This window comes from Bombina bombina, chromosome 3, assembly GCF_027579735.1.
Source record: "Bombina bombina isolate aBomBom1 chromosome 3, aBomBom1.pri, whole genome shotgun sequence".
NCBI lineage: Eukaryota > Metazoa > Chordata > Amphibia > Anura > Bombinatoridae > Bombina > Bombina bombina.
Genome location: NC_069501.1, coordinates 117,712,774 through 117,735,172, shown reverse-complemented (window position 1 = coordinate 117,735,172; position 22,399 = coordinate 117,712,774). Strand labels below are relative to the sequence as shown.

At 37.6% G+C, this 22,399-nt stretch overlaps 1 protein-coding gene across 1 annotated transcript in view; it reads right to left on the bottom strand.

Moving 5' to 3' along the window:
* Positions 1-22,399, bottom strand: part of MIS18A (MIS18 kinetochore protein A) — a 68,814-nt gene that overhangs the window by 5,957 nt on the left and 40,458 nt on the right. The window contains exons 3-4 of the mRNA XM_053705973.1: positions 7,734-7,856; positions 4,524-4,620 (exon numbers count right to left, since the gene is read on the bottom strand). Of these exons, the coding sequence (XP_053561948.1) occupies positions 4,524-4,620; positions 7,734-7,856 (220 nt within the window). The remainder of the gene's footprint in view (positions 1-4,523; positions 4,621-7,733; positions 7,857-22,399) is intronic.

The window sequence follows — 22,399 nt, the reverse complement described above, 5'->3', positions numbered from 1 at the left end:
ACAAACAAGGTTTTGCCCTTGTAAGGAATCGCCAGAAGCTTGACTTTAGAGGAAACGTCCGCAGACCAGGATTTCAACCGTAACTTCCTGTGGGCTAGGACAGCGAAACTAGAAGTTTTAGCTCCTAGTCTAACAACCTGTAAAATGGCACCTGCAATAAAGGAATTGGCCAATTTAAGAGCTTTAATCCTATCTATAATTTCATCCAAGGAAGTCTCTACTTGAACAGAATCTGACAAGGCGTTGAACCAATAAGATGCCGCACTAGTCACTGTGGCAATACACACCGCAGGTTGCCATTGGAGACCTTGATGAACATAAATCTTTTTCAAATAAGCCTCCAGCTTCTTGTCCATCGGATCCTTAAAAGAGCATCTAGCCTCAATAGAAATAGTGGTTCTCTTAGCCAGAGTGGAAATGGCCCCTTCAACTTTGGGTACAGTATACCAAGGGTCTTTAATGGAGTCCTCGACAGGAAAAAAAAAAAAAAAAATCTTAAAAATGGGAGACTGGAGAAAAACAAAAAAAAAACACCACTTTAGATTTCTCTCCCTGATACCCCCAACAGCTCTCTAACCCTCCCCCTCTGACGCCATCTTGGGTACTGGCAGCTGGCAGCTGCCTGCCAGTACCCAGTTTGTTAGATTTTGAGCCTTTTGAGTTTGTTTGTTTTTAAATAAAAAAAAGCCCTGAAATATCTTGTTACTGTCAGTTGTCCCCCCTCAATACCGTACCCCCACTCCCAGATCACTTTCCCAATATGTATCCCCCCCTCTCCCGCCTTCCCTTTCACAATTTTGTTCCATAGTGTAGCGGTTCCCCTACCCTGCGCGCGCTCCCGCCTCTTCCATCCGAACGGCACCGGATATCCTCCAGCAATGGGCCGCCCACCCACGATCGGCACCATCGCTGGCCGATGCAGAGGGTCAAAAAGTGGCTCTCTGCATCGGTGGGTAAAAAAGGGTAATGCAGTGATGCCACAATATCAAGGCATCACTGCAATATCCTGAAAGCGATCTTGATCGCTTCCAGCGCTTGAAACCCCAGAGGACGTGCCAGGCATGTCCTTGGTCATTAACTGACACCCAATGTAGGACGTGCCTGGCATGTCCTCGGTCGTTAAGGGGTTAAAGGGACATTCCAGTCAAAATGTAAATGCATATAGAGGAATTACATGTTTAAATAGAAACATATTTGCAATATACATGTATTAGCAAAAAGGTTTCTAGTAAAAGTTATCACTGTTTTAATGTTAACATTTTTCTCTGCACGTGAAGCACAGCTAGATATTGTCACTGCCCCCACATTTTAAATACTGCAGCTGCTCAGATCATCAGTGGGGCTTGTATCATATCAGCAATTATCAAATTGAGTCATTACCAGTGGTACAAACACCTTAGGCTCTCTTAGCAGGTGCTGTGTTTAAAATGCTGGTGCACGGTGCATACTTAAAAGGGATACTGAACCCAATTTTTTTCTTCTATGATTCAGATAGAGCATGCAATTTTAAGCAACTTTCTAATTTACTCCTATTATCGAATTTTCTTCATTCTCTTGGTATCTTAATTTGAAAAGCAAGAATGTAAGTTTAGATGCTGGCCCTTTTTGGTGCACAACCTGGGTTGTTCTTGCTGATTGGTGGATACATTTACCCACCAATAAACAAGTGCTGTCCATGGTCCTAAACCAAAAATTGTCTGGCTCCTTAGCTTGCCTTCTTTTTCAAATAAAGATAGCAAGAGAATGAAGAAAATTTGATAATATGAGTAAATTAGAAAGTTGCTTAAAATTGCATGCTCTATCTGAATCATGAAAAAAAAATGTGGGTTCAGTGTCTCTTTAAATACACTTTTGAAACAGCTATAGCTTTTATTAGAAGCATTTTTGCTAATGCATGTATATTACAAAATTGCTTCTGTTAAATACTGAAATGCACCCATGTTTCCAATTTTGGCTGGAATATCCCTTTAATAGTAACTAAATGCATACTCATCATATACACAGCATGGTTGAGAAAAAAAACTTCATTAGAAGGGTGTTCATCTTGTAAAGTTATTAATCAATACTTCTACGAGACACAATAGGAAATATTTACACTAGCTTTCATGCACTTGCGAATAAACTCTGCTGGAAGTAAGCTTTTTGCACGTGCCGGGTATCACGCCTATTACAAGTTGACAGTAAAAAGTTTTCGCACGAGCACTAACCTGACGCACACACAAAGCCGAACTTTAAATATTGCAACCGTGTTAACATATTCCCCCATAGACTTCAATAGAGCGCTAAAAGTGTGTGTATGGGGGACAGACGGACAAAAACACACCCAACAAGTAGTACAAACCCGATCATGTTTTCTCAAGGATAGAGATAATAGAGATATACACACACACATACATATGTGTGTGTGTGTGTGTGTGTGTGTGTGTGTGTGTGTGTGTGTGTGTGTGTGTGTATGTATTAGGGCTGCAACTAACGATTATTTTCATAATCGATTAATCGGCCGATTATTTTTTCGATTAATCGGATAAAAAAAGAATCAATAATTGTTTCCTATATTTTAAATAAAATCCACATACTGAGTGTTACAAATATAAACTTCAGACTAAAACTTTACATTAACGCAACTGTTTGTCCAATTTTTAAGCAGCAGAGAACAGTTTTATAATTAAACAAAACAAACAAAACCTGTTTGAAAAGAGGTAGAACTAGAAAGGGACTATCACTGTTAATAACATTCTGTTATTCACTCTTTCAGAAACTTTGCATTGAAATGCAAAAATTTCAACATGTCCACATGCTTCTGGCTAAGGCTGGTTCTCTGTTTGCAGCTATATTTCTTGCTGCAGAGAAAAGGCACACAGATGGTGTTGAGGTGCTTGAGATGTATAAGTAGGGTTTTGCCCATTTCACCAAAGTGGAATATTTATCTTTGTTAGCTCTTCACCAATGCAAAGGGTTTTTCATCTTGGCAAGGGGCCTCTCAGTAAAGTAACCCTTGACTTCATTCTTATATAAAAAATATCTTGAATATCTATATGCAATGGTAAACAACCAGCTGTAATGTTAGGGGAAAATATCTGGTCCGCTCTAAAAATAACAGATATATACTTATAAAGGTTGAATCTGGTACATATAACAATTAATTAAAAATATAAAAAAAACAAAATCAAAAGTGCTAAGGACTGTATATCAATAACAGAACAAAGCCTTACACATTTATTTATACAGTACATATAATCAGCAATAGCAAGCATTACGCTAATAATTGTGCAAACAGATAATAGTGCACATCAATTTAAATAACTTCCATCAATCTAGAGCTAGATGTAAAGAACAAGCTTGGCACTATATCATGAAAAGCATAGTTCCAAATCACCAGATTTAAAATAAACAATCCAAATGATGACTATTATATCTGGGTTGCACATAAGCCAGGGGTAGTTGTAAACTTACACTGTCCTGAAAAAGTGAAAATTAGACGTCTGTAGACGTCCTTTAGGCTAAGGACATAACCATAAAACACAATACCATGTGCAGGAGTTCATTGGAGTGAAGCAGCTTGTGCTGTGCACAGACCAACTAATTGCAAACCAACTAATCGATTGAGATTCTATTTTCATAATCGATTATTATCAATTAAGACGATTAGTTGTTGCAGCTCTAGTATGTATGTATGATCCAAGATGTATAAATGTTGCTCTTTCATTTGGATTACAGAAAGGTTTTAATTTGCAGTATTGTCATTGGCTCAACCAATGTGTTCAGCTAGCTCCCAGCAGTGCACTGCTGCTCATTCAAAAATATATATCAAGAGAATTAAAGGGACACTGAACCCAAATTTTTTCTTTTGTGATTCAGATAGAGAATGCAATTTTAAGCAACTTTATAATGTACTCCTATTATAATTTTTTCTTCGTTCTCTTGCTATCTTTATTTGAAAAAGACGACATCTAAGCTTTTTATTAGTTCAGAACTCTGGACAGCACTTTTTTTTATTGGTGGATGAATTTATCCATCAATCAGCAAGAACAACCCAGGTTGTTCACCAAAAATGGGCCAGCATCTAAACTTACATTATTGCATTTCAAATAAAGATATCAAGAGAATGAAGAAAATTTGAGAATAGGAGTAAATTAGAAAGTTGCTTAAAATGTCATGCTCTAGTCTATCTGAATCACAAAAGAAAAACATTGGGTTCAGTGTCCCTTTAAACAAATGTGATAATATAATTAAAGGGGAAAGATGTTTAAAATGGTATGTTATGTCTGAATCATGAAAGAAAAATTTGGGGTTTGTGAAACTTAAATGAACAGAGTTGGGTATTTAAGTCCATTCTTTATATAACCCTTATTTGTAGATGCCCCTTTTTCCTTTTAACATTGAGATCACAAGGCTATATTTAACCCCTAAATTGCCCCTGCAAGTCATTTGTAGAGAACCAATTCTTTATTTCAGAAACACACATTAAGCAGTGAATAAATAAAAAAGGGGATTGTGAGTTGCAGTTTATAGGACTACATTACCTTCTCCAACTCTTCTTCAAGAGCTGCACGAGCATCCAAGGTGATTGGTTCTTCAAACTCAGAAACAGCCTGTTTGTTTGCAGATCCTAAGATATAACTGAATAATGGATACACGTAATATACTTTATCTAAAGAAACAATAAACCCAAAAATAAGCCCCACACAATGCATATACATTAATACTGACAACCTGTTTATCCCTAAAAAAAGTTTTTTCCCCACTTTTCCAAGAGGGCCTAGAGTGCATTCTGCTAAATGGATATGAAACCCAAACATTTTCATTCATGATTCCCATAGAACATGCAATTTAAAACAACTTTCCAATTTACTTAGATTATGTAATTTGCATTTTGATTTAAAACCCTTAGCTGAAATGCATACCTAGGTGTGTTCAGCTAGCTCCCAGTAGTGCATTGCTGCTCCTTCAACAAGGGCTACCAATAGAATGAAGCAAAGTTGACAATAGAAGTAAATTGGAAAGTTTTTTTTTTCTATTTGAATCATGAAAGAAAAATTTGTGGTTTTAATGAGCATAGATTTTTTTTTTTTAAACTAAGTTTATATTGTGGTGTTGTAGAAATGCCATTTCAATATTAATTTAAAGGAACATGGAATTTAAAATTAAACTTTCATGATTCAAATAGAGCAAGTGATTTTAAACAACTTTACAAGTTACTTCTATTATCAAATGTGCTTTATTCTCCTGGTATCCTTTGTTGAAAATCATACCTACGTAGGCTCAGGAACTGTAATGCTGTAGCTGCCGATTGGTGGCTGCACATACTGTATATGTCGTGTCATTGGCTCACCAGATATGATCAGCTAACTCCCAAAAATGCCCTTTGGCTCCTTCAATAAAGGACAGCTAAAGAACAAAGCAAATTTGGTAACAAAAGTAAACTGGAAAGTTGTTTAAAATGGTATGCTCTGTCTGAATCAAGAAAGAAAAATGTAGGGTTTCAGGTAACTTTAAAGGGATACTGAACCCAATTTTTTTCTTTTGTGATTCAGATAGAGCATGCAATTTTAAGCAACTTTCTGACTCCTATTATCAATGTTTCTTCATTCTCTTGCAATCTTTATTTGAAAAAGCCTTATAAGCTTTTTTGGTTCAGACCTCTGGACAGTACTTTTTTTATTGGTGGATGAATTTATCAACCAATCAGCAAGAACAACCCAGGTTGTTCACCAAAAATGGGCCAGCCTCTAAACTTACATTCTTGCATTTCAAATAAAGATACCAAGGGAATGAAGAAAATTTGATAATAGGAGTAAATTAGAAAAGTTGCTTAAAATTCCATGCTCTATCTGTATCACAAAAGAAAAAAATTGGGTTCAGTGTCCCTTTAAATAGTTTTAATTAATTCCAACCATAAAAAGGGGTTAAATATATAGTTAACGTCATGCTCAAGTGACAGAGAACCACTGGTCCTGACCAGGAAACATTTGGTTAGCCAACTGGCCCCACCAATCACTGGCTGTGCTCAACTCAGGAGCTTCAGTACTTGTAGCTCCAAATGGGACTTTATGGGGATTAAGCACACAGAACTGGAGCAGCGATAGTGCAGAAATGGAGTGTTCTAATGATCTAGAGTATGCCTTATTAATATGATCTATTCTAATGAATTAGAGTATGCCTTATTAATAGGATCTATTCTAATGAATTAGAGTATGCCTTATTAATAGGATCTATTCTAATGAATTAGAGTATGCCTTATTAATAGGATCTATTCTAATGAATTAGAGTATGCCTTATTAATAGGATCTATTCTAATGAATTAGAGTATGCCTTATTAATAGGATCCATGCAAATGAATTAGAGTATGCATTATTAATAGGATCCATTCAAATGAATTAGAGTATGCCTTATTAATAGGATCTATTCTAATGAATTAGAGTATGCCTTATTAATATGATCCATTCAAATGAATTAGAGTATGCCTTATTAATAGGATCTATTCTAATGAATTAGAGTATGCCTTATTAATATGATCTATTCTAAAGAATTAGAGAATGCCTTAATAGGATCCATTCAAATGAATTAGAGAATGCCTTATTAATAGGATCCATTCAAATGAATTAGAGTATGCCTTATTAATAGGATCTATTCTAATGAATTAGAGTATGCCTTATTAATAGGATCCATGCAAATGAATTAGAGTATGCATTATTAATAGGATCCATTCAAATGAATTAGAGTATGCCTTATTAATAGGATCTATTCTAATGAATTAGAGTATGCCTTATTAATAGGATCCATGCAAATGAATTAGAGTATGCATTATTAATAGGATCCATTCAAATGAATTAGAGTATGCCTTATTAATAGGATCTATTCTAATGAATTAGAGTATGCCTTATTAATAGGATCCATGCAAATGAATTAGAGTATGCATTATTAATAGGATCCATTCAAATGAATTAGAGTATGCCTTATTAATAGGATCTATTCTAATGATCTAGAGTATGCCTTATTAATAGGATCTATTCTAATGAATTAGAGAATGCCTTATTAATATGATCTATTCTAATGAATTAGAGAATGCCTTAATAGGATCCATTCAAATGAATTAGAGTATGCCTTATTAATAGGATCTATTCTAATGATCTAGAGTATGCCTTATTAATAGGATCTATTCTAATGAATTAGAGTACAGTTATACCTCACTTTACATCGCTTCGCTTATACAGCGCTTTGTGTCACTGAAGTTCAACCTCCAAGGATTTTGAAACAGTTTGGTAATCATCGGGATATTGCGAGAAAAGTGACTGGCACCATTTTGTTATGCTTAGTTCACTCTGTTTACATCATTGCAGTGCAATCTGTGTCTCAGTGCTAAAGTCTGGCAAATTGTACTACAGTGATTGTCACTATTTTACAGGTACAGTAATAATTGAATACTGTGCTGTGGTAGTGTTAAACTAAACATAGCACTATTGCACCCCTAATATATGCTAGTTCAAACATGTTTTCAAGTCTTTAAGCACACTGGCAAGTGAAAAGAAAGCTAAAACTACCTTGTTTCACTTTAAGACGGTTTTCACTTTACAGCGGGGCTCTGTATGAGCGGGGTATACCTGTATGCCTTATTAATAGGATATATTCTAATGAATTAGAGTATGCCTTAATAGGATATATGTCAACACATTAAAAAAAAAATATTTCCTTTTGCTCTCAAAGTATTTCCCTTCCACTTAATTCTCACATACCTGTCTACAGTGTCAATGTTTAGGCAGAATAAATCTCTTTTGAAGTCAAGATGTTTCGGAGTGCATTTGTAGACTTTCCCTATAGTCGTGGTACATCCAGTACAGAACACAGTTTCAAATGTGCTAATTTATACGAGAAAGAGAGAAACAACAAAATCAGTAAGACAGTAATGTACAACAAAGATCTAATAAAACGCCTGTCAAGAGAAAAAAAAAAGAAAAAAAAGGGAGAGACACTTCAAAAATTTTAAAGACACCCATTTAAAACACAATATATATATATATATATATATATATATATATATATATATATATATATATATATATATATATATATATATATATATATATATATATATATATATATATATATATATATATATATATATATATATATATAAAGGGTAAGTCCCACCAGGGGGAATGAAGGAGGAGACCCGGAGACAGCAAACAAGATATATAAATCTTTTATTCTTTAGTTCAGCCAGACGGCCAAATGACAGGTGCAAGTACAGGTAGACACCTGACGCGTTTCGCGCATGCGTACATGCGCTTCATCAGAGGCTAATGAGTTTTTTGTGAAGCAAGACCTATATTGGGGCCTGTAGCCAATCAACAGTCAGTTTGCGAATTGCAAATGTGCAGGTAATGGTTGATTAATTGTTTGTGAGAGGTTACCTGCCCCCTAATAGGTCTCGCAAGATATATTGTTCATAAAGATAAAATAACGTGATACAATAAAAATCTATTGCTTATTTCAGAAAAACAACAGTATCAGTTTCCAATTACTGTGACATATGAAGAAATAATAACATGTTGACTGTTTGATTTTAGTTAAAAAACCCATATGTAGATCAAAATATTTCAATTAAATATGTCATCTAAGTAATATAATATTGTTAGAATAAAAGAAACAACTAAAAAGATAATAGAAAATAAAAACAAATTTAAAAATAAAGTCTTAATAAATGTTATAACATATAAAACAAATAATAATGACCCTAAAATACTCCTTTATCTCTCCCTCCCTAGAATCGAGAACAAGGCGGTAAGAGCCTTACTGTTGGTCATGCTTAACAGCGCAAAACTACTCATACCACAAAAATGGAAAACAAAGACTGTTCCAAACATAACAGAGTGGAAAAAACAAGTAGACACCCTGATACAGCTAGAGAGGTATCACCACATGCAGAAGGGGACAATAGATATCCATGAATACATGTTGCTGGAATGGACACAGTATAGGGAACAAATTAAATAGAGCAGAAACCTTACCTAGATGAGAAATCGTCTGCCAAAACACAGCACCACCTGAGCATTTAATAAACCTTCATATAATCTTAATTTTGAAGGACACAAGTGTTAGATACAGGCATACTCTCAAGCCAACTAGAACATCATTGTTGCATATTAACTGTACAAGTATGATATGGCTTTTGCATTTGTTCTTAATGAAATTGATTAATGTTGACAATATCAGTTAGTTATAACATTTATTTCTACAACTACCCTGTGAACATTACTACTGAGTTTCAGATATGTTTTATAGATTATATCGAAGCATAAAAAGAAAAAGAGGACTGAATATGCAATCTTTATTATACTGCATTTTACGATTGTAACAACTATTTACCTTTTCATTTTGTTTTGATATGCTGTGAATTGTATGTTTAATACTTTGTCTTCAATAAAAATTATTTAAAAAAAACAAAAAAAAAAAAAACAAATAATAATTATTGTAAGTGATGTCTCAGTTCTAAATTATTAATGGTATTCAAAACAAAAGGACCTTCGATATAGGTGACTCATAATAAGCACCAATGGGTTAGGAAAAACTTTATTATTTTATCACAGGTCACTTGAAAAGACCACATCCTGTGTTTGTGGATTGTATGGTCTGATAGTACAGATAGAGCATATATTATTTTGTGCTATATCCCTGCTATGGGTTTAATTCTATAGTTTAGAAACCTTATAGGACTGTGCCTAGGGATAAAGTAATGGTACTCAATTATCTGTACTAAATCATACTGAGACAATCTAATATCCAATAGAAATTTTAAAGACATATTCAATCGGCCATAAGTTGTAGATAGTGCTATATAAAGGATATGGTAGATATGAACAAGGGTATGTAAGTCTTGGAGGAGGGGAATTAGTCCCACTGATCACTTAAGGATCAAATTAGAAGTTATTCAAACAGTAAGTTAGATTAAAGTAAGGAAACCAAGTATTGAAGAGAGAGATTTTACTTTTGTATTATGTAATTTACATTGTATTGTGGATTTTATATTTGATTATGCGTGAGAGTTATAATATTTATTAGTGATTACTTCTCTCAAAATTTGTTTTTTGAAAGATTTTTTGGTTGAAAGTATATCTCCCACCATCAGGGCTTTTTCATTCTCCCACCATCAGGGCTTTTTCATTCACTACTTTCTTGTCTATTCAGAGAAATAGAATTCTCTACAGTCATATAGAGATGTAAATATTCTTAACTATTCAGTAAAGAGATCAACGTCCATCCTCTTATTCATTCCCTCTGGGGCCCTAGTGTGTAATTTTACTATCCAAAATATTTCCTTTTTGCGAAGAGTTTTTCCTCTATCTCCCCCTCGGGGGTGTTGTTTTATGGTGTCTATGCCAATAAACGAAAAATATTTAGGGCCTATACCATGAGTTCTAAAATGTTTAGCCACTGGTGTTTTTGGTTCTTTCTCATCTAGAGAACGTAAATGTTCTCGGATCCTTTCCTTTAATGGACGGGTATACATACATATACATACATACGGCCTAATGGAAGTGAATGTACATTTGATTAGACAGTTTCAATGATTTTAAGCCGCACTGTTTGGTTTTTAGTGTATTCATGTACTAATTTACCAACTCTTTCTATGGGTCTGAGTCATTACAACCATAAAAAAGGAAAAGTGGTTCCGGAATTCCATAAGTAAAAAAAAAAAAAAAAAGGCTTTATTAGTATAAATTTAAAATAGACATGGTGTACACATTAACTGAAAGGTTTTACGCGATTCGGCTGGGACCGTAATCATAAACCTGATTACGGCCCCTTCTATTTTTTCCTGATTTCCCCAGCTATATTTTGGCTACCCCCGGCAGTTTAACAGTTTGTATTATCCTGTGTATGGTATTGGGTTGAAGATCACACAGTATCACTTTGTAGAGTGCGATTTGCTACATCCCCCCACGTGACTCACCAGCCTCCGTTTCCATTGGAGAAGGGGTCATCTCGTCACGACCATTGAGGAGCTTCCCTCAGCGAGGATCAAAGTGACGCTGTGTTTGTTTCCTCACCAGCGTGAGCCGAACTGAACAGCGTCTCTAAAGATTCCTGTTATTTGGGTGACGAGAATCCCGGACCGAGCAGTCAGAGCCTGGTACTCTGTTTCCGCGAGAGTGGATGCCCGAGAAGCTACTGGGTGAGTTCATGTGTACATGTACAAAGTCATCTTCTCTACAGGGATTTTCACATAGCCTACTTTTGCTTATATTGGGATGTTGTTGTTCTTCTCACATTGACCCAGAAAATACCATCTAGTCACTTGAGAAAAAACCGTTTGGTCCTGTGTTTATAACCCAGAACATGGCAATGAGATATAGATTTCCATTTTTAGTTGTTTGTTTTTTTTGTTTTGTTTTTTTTTTTCAATTAAATCCGGTTTATCTGAATGTAAATACAGCAAATCTTTGGAAACAGAGAGACAAAGAAATCAGCTTATAGAGAAAACACCACACAACACATAGTTAAATAGTGTTAATAACAACAAAAAAAAAAAACAAAAAAAAAAAAAAGGGAAGAACTTCCAATACATATACAGCTCATCTTAATTTTATTGTGGCATACTTTCAGCATAGATTTACCTGGTATATTTCCTTGTGATATTTAACAGTGGCACTATATCTGGCACATGTCTGACACTTTTTCATTGATAACAAAATTTATGCTTACCTGATAAATTCTTTTCTTTCCTGGCATGGAGAGTCCACAAATCCATTAAATTACTAGTGGGAATTAAACTCCTGGCCACCAGGAGGCGGCAAAGAACACCACAGCAAAGCTGTTAAAGGGATACTGAACCCAAATTTTTTATTTCATTATTCGGATAGATCATGCAATTTTAAGCAAATCTTTATTCAAAAAGGCAAGAATGAAAGCTTTGGAGCCAGCCTATTTTTTGTTCAGTACCCTGGATAGGGCTTGCTGATTGGTGCCTGCATTAAGCCATCCAATCAGCAAGCGCAACTCAGGTTCTCAACCTAAAATGGGCTGGCTCCAAAACCTTTATTCCTGCTTTTCCAAATAAAGATAGCAAGAGAACAAAGACAAATTGATAATAGACGTAAATTAGAAAGCTGTAATTGCATGCTCTATCCGAACCATGAAAGAAAAAAATTGGGTTTAGTATCCCTTTAAGTATCACTCCCACTTCCCATAAACCCCCAGTCATTTAGCCGAAGGAATATGGAAAGAGAAGAGGACACAAGGCTACAGAGGTGCCGAGGTTTAAAATTTATAAAATCAGTCTTAAAATTCAGGGTGGGTTGTGGTTGTGGACCCTCTATGCCAGGAATGAAAATAATTTATCAGGTAAGCATGAATTTTGTTTTCTTTCCAATGGCATGGAGAGTCCACAAATCCATTCAATTACTAGTTGGATCCAATACCCAAGCTAGAGGACACAGAACGGAAGGGAGGGAGAACAAGACAGGCAGACCTAAACAGAAGGCACCACCGCTTGAAGAACTTTCCTCCCAAAAGAATCCTCAGCCGAAGCAAAAACTTTGAATTTGTAGAAATTGGAAAAAGTATGCAACAAGGACCAAGTGGCCGCCTTGCAGATCTGTACCACAGAAGCCTCATTTTTAAAGGCCCAAGTAGAGACAGCCCTAGTGGAATGAGCCGTAATTCTCTAAGGAGGCTGCTGTCCAGCTGTCTCATAAGCCAATCGAATAACACTTCTTAACCAAAAGGAAAGAGTAGAAGTGGCCTTCTGGCCCTTACGTTAACCAGAGAACACAACAAAAAGGGCAGTAGATTGTTGAAAGTCTCTAGTTGCCTGCAGATAGAACATCAGAGCACGCACAACTTTCAGATTATGCAACAGACGTTCCTTCTGAGAAGAAGGATTAGGACAAAACGAAGGAACGTCAATTTCATGATTGATATTGCGGTCCGACACCACCTTAGGAAGAAATCCCAACATAGCATAAAGGGCCGCCTTATCTGCATGAAAAATACGGTAAGGGGGATCACACTGCAGAGCCGAAATCTCAGACTCGACTAGCAGAAGAAATAGCGAGAACAAAACTTTCCAAGATAATCATTTAATATCAACAGAGTGCATAGGCTCAAACGGAGCCTGCCGCAGAACCCTAAAGAAAAAGATTAAGGCTCCACGGAGGAGCAACGGGCTTAAACACAGGCCAGATTCTGACCAAGGCCTGAACATTGAACATCTAGCAAGTCGTATATGCAAAAGAATCGACAAGGCATAGATCTGACCCTTCAGGGTACTGGCTAACAAGTATTTTTCCAGGCCCTCATGAAGAAAAGGACAGAATGCGGGGAACCCTAACCCGACTCCAAGAGAAACCCCTAGATTTGCACACACAAAAAAATAATAAATAAATTTAAAAAAAAAAAAAAAAAGGTATTTAAGCCAAAACCTTATGGTAAATTTTGCGAGTTACCGGCTTACGAGCCCGAAGCATGGCATCCATAACGTTTTCCGAAAAACCTCGTCTAGACAAGACTAGGCGTTCAATCTCCAAGCAGTCAGCTTCAGATAATCTAGGTTTGGATGTAGGAAAGGAGCCTTTGTCTGAGCATGCATAACTGTAGAGATCTCAGATGGAAACAAAGGGAATAATGTCCATGAAAGCCACCATTAGACCAATTGCTTCCATACACAGAGCCACTGATGGACGGCCAGAGGACTGAAGTGAAAGACAAGCAGCAAGAAGCTTGGATTTTCTGACCTCCGTCAAGAAAATCTTCTTGGAGATCGAGTCTATGACCATCCCCCAAAAAAAACAAAAAAAAAATGGTATTTGGCACCAAAGAACTCTTTTCCAGATTCCCCTTCCACCCGTGAGAACAGAGAATCGACAATAGAGAATCCGTATGGGATCTTGCTAAATGAAAAGATGGTGCCTGGACCAAGATATCGTTCAGGTACGGAGCCACTGTAATTCCCCAAGATCTGACCACTGCCAGAAGAGCCCCTAGAACCTTCGTAAAGATTTGAGGGGCAAACCAAAGGGAGAATAGAACGGATAGTCTACATTTAAAAGGACGGAACCTTGAGAAATTAGTTGACACTTGAGGTCTAAAATGGGTCGAAAAGTCCCCTCTTTTTTGGGAATCACGAATAGGTTCAACCAGAGGAACTGAAAGAAGGAAATAACCCATTAGAGTCCTAAGATTATTAAGAAAAGAAAACATCCAACCTAGGACCCTACAGGATGTCACGGACAGAAAATTAAAATCTCCTCAACGAGAGAAAGATTAAGAGCCCCAGGATCACTAGGCTCTTTATACATATTTATATATAACATCGGACAAAATATGATGTCACAGACAAAATAGTGTCCATAAAACAACATAGGTTAACTAAAAATAAACCTATTAGTGTCAAAAGATCACGTAAGAAGTATATATATGTGTCACATGGGACAAGAATGTCACAGACATTAGTAAATATCACTTCAATATGAAAGAGATAATATAAGCCCCCCTATATAAAATAGGCCAATATAGATGCCCCAAACATTAGAAAAAAAATCATCTCAATATGAGAAAGATTATTATACGGAGTCCCTGTACAAAACAGAATAACATAGAAAAACGTTATTATGAGAGATATATATATATAGAAACTTCAAAGAAAGAAGAGGCACTCACAGGGCTTAATAAACATTAGTTTTATTAGTGTTTCATCAATAAGGTTTCAGTCAAGGTTTCGTTCCTCATAGGGACCTTTGTCAAGACTGTTTCGTAGTCTGTATGCGAGTGGTATGTTCAGCGGTGAATTTCTATAAAATATGGCTGCGTCTTAAGGTGAGAGAAAGAAAATTAACCAGGCTGTGACTACGGATTTCTATCCGAAATGCGTAAGCCCAACAGTGCTACGCCCGTAATTGTCTTGAACACACTGGTTTGCTGTAACCACTGTTTATTTTAACCTTTGTAAAAAAATAAAGAACTGTTTTTATCTACATCGATATTTGTGACAGATTGACCTCTTTGAGCGTCTTAAGGTCACTTAGATAAGTATTTTGCAAGATACAAAAAGAAATATGTATATTACATAATACAAATACAGGATGAAAACTTCTCAGTATGAGAGAGATAGAATTGCACCCTTATGCAGATTATGGTAACCAAAATCTAAAGAGCTTTAATAAAATCGACGGTAAATACAACAAACCGCCACTAGTTAGTACAAAACAGGGAAACTGTACAACAGAAAGAGACTGATTAAAGTCTGACAATGAAACTGATACAAAATAAAAGGCTTGAACACATAGCAGCTGACAGACATAAAGGGATAGAAAATCTAACTCCCAAATCAGTTGAATAAACATTGAAACCCACTCCTATGAAACTGCAATCTCATCGATTATAAATGGGAGGTGTAAAATATATATTAGTGCAGTCCGATCCACAAAAAGTAAGGGAAGACACAAATTACCCCCTTCTTGCTCTATCGTACCTATGTAGCATATATATGATAGACCAACGGTAATGCACCTTACCGCTATCCTACAGGACCAAGAGAGTCTTGCTCAAACTACAAGAAGTGGAGTGCGGACTCTTCCTTTAGAACAACAGTAGAGAGATTTCGGAGCTCCGTGAACTTAATTACCTTGTCATGCCGCCGCTCCAGCCAACCAAAGGATTTTGCAGAGAGCACCTACAAAACAAACTCTTGGTGCCAATCTGCTCTGCACAGAACTCTGTACCGAGACAATATTCAAACAAGGTCCCACAGAAAGTAGACCATCTCGACAGACCTGCCAAGAAAATGCCTAAGGCAAATATAATTGTGGCTGGAAGAGAGGATTTTTACCCGCACACCGCCAGAGATGACAAAGGCTCTGTCGAGAGCAGGGGCCTCTTGTTCTAAAGCAATACAAAAGTAGGACACATAAACTTGTAATAAAAGCAATACAGCCGGCTCCGGTATGGTCTTCGACCAGAACCGGAGCGACTTTGAGGTCTTTAACGTCAAAGAGAGGAAAATCATAGAGCAACATGTATTAAACATGCCTCACAGTCTGCTTAATCCCAAAATCGCACCAGGCAACATAAACAGAACCCCTCCATGGTGCCAACAAATAAAAGGTCGCCAAGGCACCTCCCGCAGTGGGAACCACAGATTGAAGTGCAAATGCCAACAAGCTAATGGCGCTGCAAGCACCTCACTAAGCACAATAAAGCATGCAAGTAAAATCCTTTCCTGCGAACTTGCCCTCACATCCCGTAGTGCAAAAGGATGGGACCATCTCACAAACTAATATAGGCTAGTAACCTATGGCAAGGATGCTATGAGGTGGATGCAATAGAAAAAAACCACCGCAATGAAACACCCCCAGAGCTAGCTGCATTCAATAATGGTTCTAAAGAACTGTATTACTGTGCTTAAAACACAACATAGAAACCTCCCACATGGCCGGAGCTCCGGTGCCAATAAAGGGAAAAGGCTTACTAGCTGTTCCAATTCTAATCTAGGAACTAACACACACACAGCACTCTGTAAAAACTGCCTAAACTTAATCCCAACATTGAAGAGATTATCTCATAATAGCCCCCAGATACCATAAAATAGAGGAATTAACCCCCAAAGTGCTGGACCTTCTCACCTAGAAGGGAAAAGCACTTACCTCTGGAGTTCAGCTACTGGGCAGGAACAGCGTCTCAGGTATTACCTCTGACAGGGACCTGAAGAAAAATAATTTCAGAGTAACCAATCATGGATTTCTATATAGGGGTTAGCCTAAATGTTGGAAGATAAGCAAGGACTACCTCACCAACTTCCAACTGCTAAAAGCCACCACTACTCTTACTTAAGAGGATTATGTGGACACAGCATTGCACCAATCCTTGCTTGCAGGGAAACTACCCATAAAAGGATTAAACATCTTCAGACACCATCCTCCTGATGTACAAGGCATGGAATGACTGGGGGTTTATGGGAAGTAGTAGTGATACTTAACAGCTTTGCTGAGGTGTTCTTTGCCTCCTCCTGGTGGCCAGGAGTTTAACCCCTTAGTGACCGAGGACGTGCAGGGTACGTCTGAAAAAAAAAAAAGGCAGTTAACGCCTGACGACGTACCCTGCACGTCCTCGGCTAAAGTGAGTGCTGGAAGCGATCAAGATCGCTTCCAGACACTATTACAGTACCGCAGAGATGCCTCGATGTCTAGGCATCCCTGCAGTGCTGTTCCGGAGTGCCGGGACCGGATTGATCACTCCCCCTTTAGTGATCACTTCCGGTTTTGCTCCACGTGGAGCCCGGCAGTGCAGCAGAGCATCGGAAGAGATCGGACACGCTTCCGATGCTCTGCTAGTGTGCTAAGTGCCTTGGTGGGTCGAGGCACTTAGTTAGTGTATAAATAAAAATTAAAAAATGGGAATAAAAACGCTAAAAAAATAAAAAAGCCCCCACATATAGCCCCCCCCCTCCCCCATGAGGCTTCCAAAATGGCGATGCCCAGTGCATCATGGGGCCTCTGGGGGTGTCCCTAGCCTGCCTCACCATAGGGGCAAGCTAGGGTCACCCAATCTGAGCATTCCCACAAAAAAAAAAAAAAATCTCCCATTTGTCTGATCAGGTCAATATTTGTAAATATTGACTCTGATCAGTGTGGATCTCCCTCCCTCTCCTCACTTGCTATTTTGTTGGAGAGAGAGAGAGAGACCTGTATTTTAGCAGAGAGAGATTTATTTCTTTTATTTGTTAAAAAATTTAAAATCCAAAGGCTCTTTTCAGAGCCATTAACCCCTAGCTTGCCAGTGATCACTATAAATCAATCACAGGCAGTAGCAAAGCTGCACTTTTTTTTGCTGTCTGTGCATATTTTTTTAGGGGTTAATTTTTGTTGTTGTATTTTTTTTTTTAAAAACCCAAAGGCTCCTTTCAGAGCCATTTAGCTAATTTAATTTAAAGACTATTTAACCCCTAGCTTGCCAGTGATCGCTATAAATCACTGGCATTAGCATAGCTGTACTTTTTTGCTGTCTGTGCATTTTTTTAGGGGTTAATTTTTGTTGTTGTAATTTTTTAAAAACCCAAACGCTCCTTTCAGAGCCATTTAGCTAATTTAATTTAAAGAGTATTTAACCCCTAGCTTGCCCGTGATCGCTATAAATCACTGGCATTAGCATAGCTGTACTTTTTTGCTGTCTGTGCATTTTTTAGGGGTTAATTTTTGTTGTTGTAATTTTTTAAAAACCCAAACGCTCCTTTCAGAGCCATTTAGTTAATTTAATGAGTATTTAACCCCTAGCTTGCCAGTGATCGCTATAAATCACTGGCATTAGCATAGCTGTACTTTTTTTTAAAAAAAACCAAAGGCCATTTAGTTAATTAATTTTGGTTTTCTGTGACAGATACAATAATGTCAAAGAAAACATATAGTGCTGAGGAGGCATATGCCATCCTTGCGTCAGAGTCAGATGCCTCTATGTCTGACTCAGACCCCAATTTTGACCCTGCCATATGCTCAGATACATCATTAGATGCAGTCTCAACTGATAGTGATGTATCTGTGGCTGCTAGCCCCCCTGCTAGAAGGAGGCGTGTTGCTGCCATTGCCGCTGAAGAGTGGGTAACGCCTCATCTCCAGAGGCCAGATATCCCACCCTTCACAGCAAATGCTGGCATAAATATAGATGTGGCAGGTTTTAGCCCCCAACAGTTTCTGGAGGTGTTTCTGGGTGATGATGTATTGGGGAACATTGTCGCCCAAACTAATTTATATGCCCATCAGTACCGTGCTGCAAAGCCTGAAACATATTTGGCAAAGCAGCAATGGGCCCCCATCAATGTGCCAGAATTTAAAAAATTCTGGGTATTGACTATGCTGATGGGCATCATAAAGAAACCCTCCGTTCGCTCCTACTGGAGCAGTAGCCCCATCTGCTCTACCCCCATTTTCTCCCAGAGTATGTCGAGGCAGAGGTATGAAATGATTCTTCATTTCATGCACTTCAGCGACAACAGCCTGTGCCCCCCTAGGGAGCATCCCGAATTTGACAGGCTGTATAAAATCCGCCCCCTGATTACCCACTTTTCTGCCAGGTTTGCAGAGGCTTATACACCTGGAAGGAATATATGCGTTGATGAATCCCTGATGAAGTATAAGGGAAGGCTGGGATTCAAGCAGTATATTCCTTCCAAGCGCTCCAGGTATGGGGTAAAGGTGTATAAGCTCTGTGAGAGCGAGACTGGGTATACTCAGGCCTTCCGGGTGTATGAGGGAAAGGATAGCCACCTTGACCCTCCAGGTTGCCCAGAACATATGGGAACCACTGGCAAGATTGTCTGGGACCTGATATTACCCTTAATGAACAAAGGGTATCACTTGTACTTAGACAATTTTTATACAAGTGTCCTTTTGTTCAAGCTACTGTATTGCTTTGATACAGTAGCTTGCGGTACTATTAAAAAGAACCGCACAGGTTTCCCAGGACAACTTGTACGCACCCGGCTACAAAGGGGGGAGACCTCAGCTCTGCGCCAAGAGGAGCTGTTGGCACTTAAGTACAGAGACAAGAAGGATGTATACCTTCTTACCACCATCCACACAGAGAGGACGGTGGCAGTCTCTGTACGTGGCAGAGCTGAGATCATAAGGAAGCCAGTGTGCATCAAGTCTTATAACCGGCATATGGGTGGGGTTGATTTGGCAGATCAGCTGCTGCAGCCCTACCTAATTATGCGGAAGACAAGGGCCTGGTACAAAAAGGTTGCAATTTACCTAATGCAGATTGCAACCCACAACGCTTTTTTGTTGTTCAAAAAAGCAAACCCCGGAATGAAACAGACTTTTTTACAATTTCAGCTCCAGATCATTTCGGGGATTTTGTACCATGATGCACCTGCTCCCCGGGCGGTGATGGGAGAGAGCAGACTTGGGGCTACTCATTTTATTTTTAAAATCCCCCCTACTGCCGCAAAGCAGAGACCACAAAAAAAATGCAGAGTCTGTACCAAGAGGGGGCAGAGAAGGGACACTGTATATCACTGTCCTGATTGCCCTGGACAGCCTGGACTCTGCATTGGGGACTGCTTCAAGCGGTACCATACAATGGTCAATTTTTAAAAAATAAATACATTTGCTGTTATTTTTTTTGTTATGTTTACTGTTAAATTTTTTGTTGTTATTTTTTTACTTTTAATGTGCCAGATTTTTACATTTCACTAATATATTTTTTTTTCTAAAATGGGGCTGTTTTTTTTTTTTTTACAAAAACCCGTCAAACCTATGCATGGGGGACATAGGTGTTCTCAAGGTGCCTTGCAGAAAACAAACTAGTATTTTTTTTGCACTAACTTACAACAGTCTCTCCTAAATCATAGACAAAAAGCAATGTGTGTGTAAAAATGAAAATTGAAAAATTGCCACCATACACTTTCTCAAATTTTTTTGGCTAAAACGGTTGCTTCAAAGGCATCAAAGCACACCATATACAATACCTTGGGGTGTCAACATTTCAAAAATATGCACATTCATGGCAATAAATAAAAGTGGGGTTTACAATAGGCCCCAAACTAAAGATAGGCCTATCAGAAGAAATACTCTCACTTAATAACTAAAATCACAAGTCATAAAATTGTAACATAACCTTCCCAAAATCCTGGCAAACCTATGCATGGGGGGCATAGGTGTACTCAGGGTGCCTTGCAGAAAACAACCTGAAGTATTTTTTTGCACTAACTTACAACAGTCTCTCCTAAATCATAGTCAAAAAGCAATGTGTGTGTAAAAATGAAAATTGAAAAAATGCCACCATACACTTTCTCCAATTTTTTTGGCTAAAACAGTTACTTCAAATGCATCAAAGCACACCATATACAATACCTTGGGGTGTCAACAATTCAAAAATATGCACATTCATGGAAACAAATAAATTGGGGTATGTTAAAATACCCCCAAAAAGACAATAGGCAAAGAAAATGTTAAATGTGAAAAAAAAAAAATCACAAACGCATGTTGGACATTTGGCATTACACCCCCCGAACAAGCCAAGAAACTTATGCATAGGTGGTATCACTGTACTCAGGAGATGTTGGTGAACACATATTGGGGTCTTCTTTGGCAGTAACACATAACAGGAGCTGAGAATTCATGTCTAAAGTACAATGTGTGTGAAAAATAACACAAAAAATGACTGCCCAATAGTTTGACAAAGACTGGTGGTTGAATTAGTGCATGGAAAGTGTTAAAATACCAGCATTTGAAATACCCTAGGGTGTCTACTTTTCAAAAATATATGGTTTGATGGGGGTAAATTACATTGCCCGGCTTCAGAAATGTCCCAAATAGGACATGGGTGCATGATGACAGATATGAAAATTCCAAGTTGAAAAACTGGAATGCGCCCCCTAAAAATAAGGCCTTTTAGCCCCCAGAGAACCCAACACACCTATACATGGGTGGTATCACTGTACTCAGGAGATGCTGCTGAAGACATATTGGGGTGTTATTTGGCAGTAACCCTTAACATTCTCAGTAAATGTATTCTTGAATTGCTATTTTGTCAAAAAATCACCACTTTTTTTTTTTTTTTCAAACTTTGGCATAGATTGGTGGTAAAATAGTTGCATGGAAAGAGTCAAAATACCCCATGTTTAATACCTTAGGTTGTGTTCTTTTAAAAAATATATATATGTGAAGGGTTAATCAGGGATTCCTGACAGATATCAGTGTTCCAATGTATCTATCGCTAATTTTTTTTTAAAAAATTTGGAAATAGCAAAGTGCTACTTGTACTTATTGCCCTATAACTTGCAAAAAAAGCAAAGAACATGTAAACATTGAGTATTTCTAAACTCTGGACAAAATTTAGAAACTATTTAGCATGGGAGTTTTTTGGTAGTTGTTGAAGTGTAGGAGATTTTGAGGGTCAAAGTTAGAAAAAGTGTGTTTTTTTCAATTTTTTCCTCATATTTTATAAATTTTTTTATAGTAAATTATAAGATATGATGAAAATAATGGTATCTTTAGAAAGTCCATTTAATGGCGAGAAAAACGGTATATAATATGTGTGGGTACAGTAAATGAATAAGAGGAAAATTACAGCTAAACACAAACACAGCAGAAATGTAAAAATAGCCTTGGTCCCAAACGGACAGAAAATGGAAAAGTGCTGTGGTCATTAAGGGGTTAATTCCCACTAATAATTGAATGGATTTGTGGACTCTCCATGCCATTGGAAAGCAATACAGTTTATCTGGCACTCTCCCCGGGACACACTTTTTATCAGTGTTTATTAACTCCAGTCCTCAAATAGCTATATCTGGCCATATTCTAAGGGCTCGATTTATCAAGCCCTTCGCTCCCTACGACTGCAGTCAGTATTTATCAAGCAGCAGTCACCTTAGGTGGAAAATTTTAATTTCCCCGGTCTCGTCTGA